At 46.9% G+C, this 8,441-nt stretch overlaps 1 protein-coding gene across 1 annotated transcript; it reads left to right on the top strand.

Moving 5' to 3' along the window:
- Nucleotides 1-5,473: 5,473 nt before the first annotated feature.
- Nucleotides 5,474-7,832, top strand: LOC125531530 (RHOMBOID-like protein 3). The gene is made up of 4 exons (XM_048695906.1): nucleotides 5,474-5,729; nucleotides 6,751-6,917; nucleotides 7,081-7,328; nucleotides 7,453-7,832. The coding sequence occupies exons 1-4, from the start codon at nucleotides 5,576-5,578 to the stop codon at nucleotides 7,562-7,564; spliced, it is 681 nt and encodes a 226-aa protein (XP_048551863.1). The 5' UTR covers nucleotides 5,474-5,575; the 3' UTR covers nucleotides 7,565-7,832.
- Nucleotides 7,833-8,441: the final 609 nt, after the last annotated feature.

Below are 8,441 nucleotides of genomic sequence, written 5' to 3'. Positions count from 1 at the left end.
TCGCTTTTGCCAAGTCGTGCTCCATAAAGATGATCGTATCATCAGCGTAGTGGAGGATAGACACCCCTCCATCAACTAGATGAGGCACCAAGCCACCCACCTGACCAGCCTCCTTTGCCCTACCTATCAAAATTGCCAACATATCAACCACAATGTTGAACAAAATAGGAGACATTGGATCACCTTGTCTCGGGCCCTTGTGTGTCTAGAAATAATGACCTATGTCATCATTCACTTTAATTCCAACACTCCCTTTTTGCGTGAAAGATTCTACCTGGCGTCGCCAGGCTTCATCAAAACCCTTCATGCGTAAGGCCTGTTGAAGGAAAGGCCATTTGACTTTATCGTACGCTTTCTCGAAATCCACCTTGAAAACAACTCGTGGAGCGTTCCATGAAGGACCACAACCCCTTCTAGGATGTTTCTGTCCGGCATGAAAGTAGTTTGGGAATGTTGCACCACAGAATGCGCAATCTGCGTGAGCCTATTAGTCCCGACCTTGGTAAAGATTTTGAAACTAACATTAAGAAGACAGATGGGCCTGAATTGCTCAATTCTCACAACCTCTGTTTTCTTAGGAAGCAGGGTTATCGTTCCAAAATTCAGTTGAAATAGCTGAAGCTGTCCAGAGAATAAATCATGGAACAACGGCAACAAATCCCACTTAATAATATGCCAACACTTTTTATAGAACTTCGCCGGAAATCCATCCAGACCGGGAGCCTTATTATTTTTCATCTGCGAGATGGCCTCAAACACCTCTTTCTCGGAAAAAGGAGCAGCCAAAATATCATTCTCAACAGCAGTAAGTTGAGGAACATCCTCAATCCTAGACTCATCCAGAGAAACACAGTTATCCTCTGGAGGCCCAAACAGCTGCTTGTAATACTCGGTTATGTATAATTTTAGGTTCTCCTGTCCTAAAATCGTTCCTTCATCTTGTTCAAGCTGAAAGATCCTCTTCTTTCTGTGTTTGCCATTGGCGATCATGTGAAAGAATTGAGTGTTCGCGTCCCCTTGGACAACTCGTCGGACCTTGGCCCGCAGCACCCACTTTAATTCCTCTTCACGAAGAAGCTCTTTCAATCTCATCTCCGCGTCAAGCTTGGCATGAAGCTCCGAGGCCAGCAGAACCGTGGATTCGGCTTTTACATCTAGGGACTGAATAAGGGTAAGGAGCCTTTTCTTTTTGACCTTGTAAATCCCACTAATATGCTTAGCCCACCCACGTAGGAAACTTCTCAAGTGCCTGATCTTATTCTGCCAACGCTCAAGCGCAGTCCTGCCTCCAGCATCCTTAGCCCATTCCCTGGCTACAAGATCAAAGAAGCCGTCTCATTCAAACCAAGCTAGCTCGAACGAAAACGACTTTTTGTTTCCCAAATGGGTAGCCTCACCGGTGTCTACAAATAAAGGCGTGTGGTCAGAAATACCACGGGAAAGTGCCTAAACTGTTACGAAGGGAAACTTCTGTTCCCATTCGACGCTAGCTAGTACTCGATCCAGCTTTTCAAACGTTGGATTTGGCAATGCGTTAGCCCAGGTGAATTTTCTTCCCGAAAGCTCTATCTCTCGCAGATCCAAGCTTTCAATGATGGTATTAAACATAAATGACCATCTCCCATCGAAATTATCATTGTTCTTCTCCTCACGCCTTCTAATAATATTGAAATCACCCCCCACCAGGATTGGAAGCTGCTCAGAACCGCAAATCCAAACCAGATTAGCCAAGAACTCAGGTTTGAGTTCGGGCTGTGCGGCACCATATACCGCCACCAGAGCCCAATTAAACCCATCGGCCTTCGACCGCACCCGAAAATTAACTGCAAAGTCTCCCATCACCACACTTCGGACTTCGAGCGAATCGCATCTAACTCTGAGTAAGATCCCACCCGATCTTCCTCTCGGCGGCAGACAATGCGAATCAAAATCAATACCTCTCGATAAAGTATTGAGAAACTGTGGCAAAAAATTATCTCTACCAGTTTCCGACAATGCGATAGTCTAGCCTATGCTCGATGGACGCCTCTGCAAGAAACCTTCTTTTAGCCAAGTCTTTCAGACCTCTGCTATTCCAAAAGATTCCTTTCATATTTCGTCATGAAATTTTTTAGCAGTACGGATCCTAGCACTCCTACGCACTGCTGAAACCGGGTAAATCTTCCGCTTCCACTTGCGTTTAGGCTTGTTCTGACCCTCCAGCCGGTCCTCATAACCAGGCTAAGTGGACCTAACCACGACAGCCTCAGAGGTGTCATCCTCCTCCTCAGACTCAGCGAGGGGTGGTAGAAGATCCGCACAAAAATTATCGAGCACCCTGACCCCCAAAGCATCAATGTCGGAGTCATTCATGGGTTTAACCGCTGCTAAGTTTCGAATCATCTTCAAAGCCCGCTCCGCCTCTAAATCCAGGATATCATTAACGGAATTTGAAATTTCACTATCATTACTACCTAGTGAAACTCCTAATTGGTTTGCATTATTAATAATCTCCTCATTAGAAAAATGCAAAATGGAATTAGAGGTATTAACCGACATACCAGTAGTGACCTCAACGTCACGAAGCTTGGCCGCCCTCATGGCGCACCGCTGCTGTATGTCATCAGCCTCCGGATGATCCTGGAGACGGCAGCTCAACCGTCGCCCCACAGAGACCGGATCCGGAATCCCTCCAAACGCAATAACCTCCTCCCGAGTGACCCTGCTCGGGGTGGGGCCTCTTGCCTCACCCCTAACACGATGAAATAAGGAAATAAATAATAACTTTATTATTGCCTCTAGGGCATATTTCCTTCACCACCCACGTTGGAAACTTCTCAAGTGCCTGATCTTATTCTGCCAACGCTCAAGCACAGTCCTGCCTCCAGCATCCTTAGCCCATTCCCTGGCTACGAGATCAAAGAAGCCATCTCGTTCAAACCAAGCCAGCTCGAACGAAAAAGAGTTTTTGTTTCCCAAGTGGGTAGCCTCACCAGAGTCTACAAATAAAGGCGTGTGGTCAGAAATACCACGGGAAAGTGCCTGAACTGTTACAAAGGGAAACTTCTGTTCCCATTCGACGCTAGCTAGTACTTGATCCAGCTTTTCAAACGTCGGATTTGGCAATGCGTTAGCCCAGGTGAATTTTCTTCCCGAAAGCTCTATATCTCGCAGATCCAAGCTTTCAATGATGGTATTAAACATAAACGACCATCTCCCGTCAAAATTATCATTGTTCTTCTCCTCACGCCTTCTAATAATATTGAAATCACCCCCACCAGGATTGGAAGCTGTTCAGAACCGCAAATCCGAACCAGATCAGCCAAGAACTCAGGTTTGAGTTTGGGCTGTGTGCCACCATATACCGCCACCAGAGCCCAATTAAACCCATCGGCCTTCGACCGCACCCGAAACTTAACTACAAAGTCTCCCATCACCACACTTCGGACTTCGAGCGAATCGCATCTAACTCCAAGTAAGATCCCACCCGATCTTCCTCCCGGCGGCAGACAATGCCAATCAAAATCAATACCTCCCGATAAAGTATTGAGAAAATGTGGCGAAAAATTATTTCTACCAGTTTCCGACAATGCGATAAAGTCTAGCCTATGCTCGATAGACGCCTCTGCAAGAAACCTTCTTTTAGCCAAGTCTTTCAGACCTCTGCTATTCCAAAAGATTCCTTTCATATTTCGTCATGAATTTTTTTAGCAGTACGGATCCTAGCTCTCCTATGCACTACCAAAGCCGGGTAAATCTTCCGCTTCCACTTGCGTTTAGGATTGTTCTGACCCTCCAGCCGGTCCTCATAACCAGGCTCAGTGGACCTAACCACGACAGCCTCAGAGGTGTCATCCTCCTCCTCAGACTCAGGGAGGGGTGGTAGAAGATCCGCACAAAAATTATCGAGCACCCTGACCCCCAAAGCATCAATGTCGGAGTCATTCATGGGTTTAACCGCTGCTAAGTTTCGAATCATCTCCAAAGCCCGCTTCGCCTCTAAATCCAGGATATCATTAACGGAATTTGAAATTTCACTATCATTACTACCTAGTGAAACTCCTAATTGGTTTGCATTATTAATAATCTCCTCATTAGAAAAATGCAAAATGGAATTAGAGGTATTAACCAACATACCAGTAGTGACCTCAACGTCACGAAGCTTGGCCACCCTCATGGCGCACCGCTGCTGTATGTCATCAACCTCCGGATGATCCTGGAGACGGCAGCTCAACCGTTGCCCCACAGAGACCGGATCCGGAATCCCTCCAAACGCAATAACCTCCTCCCGAGTGACCCTCTTGGGGTGGGGCCTCCTGCCTCACCCCTAACACGCAGCCGACCGGCCTCCGTCGACGAAACAACAGGAACGCCTGAAAGCGGCAGCGGGGAGCTCCACAGCGCCACCGACGTCGGCCATGCACCGCGGCAAAGAGTTAAAGATGAACCGGGGGAGGGGAATGCATGGGCCGCCTGCCCGTACTCCCCACCCATCCCGATCCTCTGGCAAGAGGGGCTCGCCGGCGCCACAAGAGGAGCGGCCACCCTAGGCGCCCCAGGGGAAGAGGGCGCCGAGGCCACCTGCCCCGAGCCCCCTCCAGAAGGCGGATCCACCACCTGCAGCTCCGGCAACGCGAGAGGAGAAGAGGGTGCTGGGGCCACCTACCTCGGACCCTGATGTCTACTACCCCTGCCCCGGACCCCCTCCCGAAGGTAAGACCTCCACCACCGAAACCGCGTCCTGAGGAGAAGCAATGCGCTGAGCAGGAAAGGGAGTGGCCACCTGCCTAGACTCCTCCTCTCCCCTGACCGAGGTCGGCGAGCCCCCGAGAATGGGACTCTCAGCATCCTCAAAATCTAAGGTAGGTAACGTGTGCTCAAAAACATCGTCAGACTTTATCCGGTCACTCCAAAGTCTCGGGGGCGCAGAAGCAGGCTCAAAAGATCCAAATCTCAGAGAGTTCATAGGCACTGAAGAGGGTGGTGCCGTCCCATGGGCTACTTGCCGCGCCCCACAAAACTAAAAGCAGTGCGCATATCTCTAGTTTCTTTTCTTCCTTCCTTTGTCTAACCTGACATCCTATCAAATTCCAAAAAGCGCACGCTTTTTGAATTCCGTTTAGATATGCGCACTGCTTTTAGTTTTGTTTAGGGTATGCACAGCGTTTTCATTTTTTTCCGTGAGTACATGATTTCAGGCACACACAAATTGCTTGCACACATAATTCTTCACGTCCTGGACAATGATAAAAGGCCCATGGTCCATCAAGCTGTAATTTTGTATGTGCCACCATGTTTAAAAAGTGCAAGTCCACATAATCTGAGTGCAATTTTGAAGATCTGGTTATGTTACATTATTCTATTGGATAAATGGATGGAAGATTTTCTTTTTGGTGAGAATTTCAGAAATATTTCTTTTTTCTGTTGTATTGTGCTTTTAATATATTATACTAATTGATAGATAGCATGGCATCCGGAATCAGGGATACATTGGTTAGGATTGGCATGGTATAGTTTTGTTCATCTTGAAAATGTTGGAAATAAAGGGACTCAATGTCCTAAAGAAGTGCATACCCCATATTGCAGTTTGGAGAAGATGGGAGCTCTTGACTGGGCCAAAGTTGTTCATCAACACCAATGGTGGCGCCTATTCAGCTGTATCTGGCTCCATGCTGGCCTAATTCACTTGATTGTCAACATGATGAGCTTGCTATTCATAGGAATCCGCCTTGAACAGCAATTTGGCTTTGGTAAGCTTCACTGAAGTACTGAATTGGTCCATTTTTACATTTTCGCCGCATGTCAATCTTTCTTAATTGAGATACCTTGGTTGACTGTCATCTGCTTCTAACACTAGTCTTATACTCCCTCCATTTCTTTTTACTCTGCATATAAAATTTGGTCAAAGTCAAACTGGATAAAGTTTGACCAAATTTATATTTAAAAATATGAATATCTACAATACTAAAACTATATAGTATGAACATACGTTTCATGGTGCATCTGATAATATTGATTTCATATTGTGAATGTTTATATTTTTTAATATAAAGTTAGTCAAACTCTACAAAGGTGAGGGAGTATCAGATGCACCATGAGCAGCACCCAATGTTTATATCTAAAGGCTCTTATATTTCTTTACAGAGGGAGTAGTTGCTGAATTATTTTTATAGAAGGGGTTTCCTCGATTTGTATTGATACGAAACAAACCACCCAAAAGTGATCGGGCTTTTCATGCCCATCAAACACGTTACTACACAACATGCTGTCCTGAAACTATGCTAAGCAAAACGCCTCTAAACATATATGCCCTGCCACCTCATCCTGCCGTCAATCTTGGTATACATGGTGACCAGCTGCTCCAAGCATTGACGTTGGTTGCAATTTGCTCCAGTAGTCTTGCCCAGCGCCTGGGAGTTCCTTTGATAAATATTTTCAGAAGGAAAGGAGTTGTGGAGATATTTACAGAGATCTGGTTCTAAGGCCTGGGGACCAAATTTCCTTTGATATATATATACATGTAAATTTCCCAGCATTACTGCACAAAGGCCATTGGTTTCACAAATCTGATAAAGATTTGGCTTCCTGGTCTTTATTTGAAAACAATGAACAGTGATCATGTCTACAAAGGGTCAATGATCTTTTTAGAATTGTTTCTTTTCCTTATGTCGACGTGTTTCATTAATGTGGATTTGCGCATAGGTTGTATTTACCTTTGTGTTACCACGGAGTAAATTCCTGTGCACTGACTTCAGTTTTCGCACTTGCAAGTCCGCATTGGGATCATCTACCTGCTATCTGGCTTTGGTGGAAGTGTGCTATCTGCACTGTTCTTACGTAATCACTACATATCTGTCGGTGCCTCTGGAGCTTTGTTTGGTCTACTTGGCTGTATGCTCTCTGAGCTTATTATGAACTGGACCATTTATTCCAACAAGGTCAGCAGAATAGAGATACTAGTATAATACTCCCTCCGTATCAAAATATAAGACATTTCTTGACGCTGTCATAGTGTCACAAAAAACCGTCTTATATATTGATATGGAGGGAGTACTTTGTTGCACTGCTTCGATGCAAGTTTGAGCTGGTTTTCTCTTGCAGGCAGCAGCCATCACAACTCTTCTGTTCATAATTGCAATCAATCTGGCGATCGGGATACTACCGCATGCTGATAATTTTGCGCATATTGGTGGGTTCGTATCCGGGTTCCTTTTCGGGTTTGTGCTGCTGGCAAGGCCTCAATTTGGTTGGATGGAACGGCATGAGCTGCCCCAGACCGATCAACCCCCAAAGTACAAGACGTACCAGTATGTTCTGTGGGGCGCGGCACTGCTCTTGCTGCTGGTTGGGTAAGTCTCTCCACTCTATCCCAAGACATGACAAACTACTAGGAAGGTGTAGTCCAGATGTTCACTTTGTTGTAGCAAGACTTTACTACTAGTTGAAACCTGACGGAGGTGACTTGTGGTGCAGGTATGTGGTCGGCCTGGCGATGCTCTTCAAGGGAAAGAACGGCAACGACGGCTGCCACTGGTGCCGGTACCTCAACTGCGTGCCCTCGTCCAGGTGGAAGTGCAGCACTTAGACATGGTTCGGTTCCCCCCGTTCGGCGTTTCTCCGAAATGCATCAACTCCCGGAGAACCATTTTTATGCTTGTGTGTTTATACAGATACCAACATCAGAGGCTTGTGCCTCGCAGAGCTGAAACCCTCCTTTATCTTGCGTGACGATGTAATTTTACTTCGTGCCTGTTGGCCTCGGCATGATTCTGCGCCGACCGTACCTCCAGATTTTTGTCATGGTATATGCTGAATTTTTTTGTTAAAAAAAATCCTCGCAAGCAATTCATCAAGGGAAAGGACACGTCACACGTGTGATGTGTCTGCAGTCCATCATGTGAGCAACGGATCTATCGTGGTTTCACATAGAGAAAAATTACCATAGGTCACAAAACTTGAGCTGGCTAACACTTAAGTACCATTACTTCAAAATACTCGAAATATAGTCCATCTACTTGCGCAGGGGGTTCACTTTGGTCCGTATATATGATTGGAGCTACGTATTTGCTGACTTGGCCGAGTCAGCCTGTGCTTTGACTGCCACTTGTGCAGCACCTGTCGGGTACTAGATGGCTGGAGGTTTTTTTTTGCAAATATGCGCGCACCAGGTCGGACGGCACCCCACCTGGTCATTAAACGGCCCGCACCGGGTCGCTCTCTCCTCCCTCCCGCAACCTCTCTGCTCCCGCACCGGGTCGCTCTCTCTTCTCTGCTCCCGCACCCTCTCTGCTCATCGTCGCTGCCGAGGTCGGACGTCGTTGGTGTCGACGACGGCTCCATGATCAAGTCGTCGGACGCTGAGCCGCCGCCATCCGCGCCGTTCAGGAGGGGCCTGCGCGACGTGCCTCTTGCTCCTTCGCTCGCCGTGATGATGCCTCGCCGCCCCTGTACGGTACGCGACC

This window comes from Triticum urartu, unplaced genomic scaffold (genome assembly GCF_003073215.2).
Source record: "Triticum urartu cultivar G1812 unplaced genomic scaffold, Tu2.1 TuUngrouped_contig_7398, whole genome shotgun sequence".
Lineage (NCBI taxonomy): Eukaryota > Viridiplantae > Streptophyta > Magnoliopsida > Poales > Poaceae > Triticum > Triticum urartu.
The sequence above is the reverse complement of the archived record's forward strand: the minus strand, read 5'-3'. Positions and strand labels throughout refer to the sequence as shown.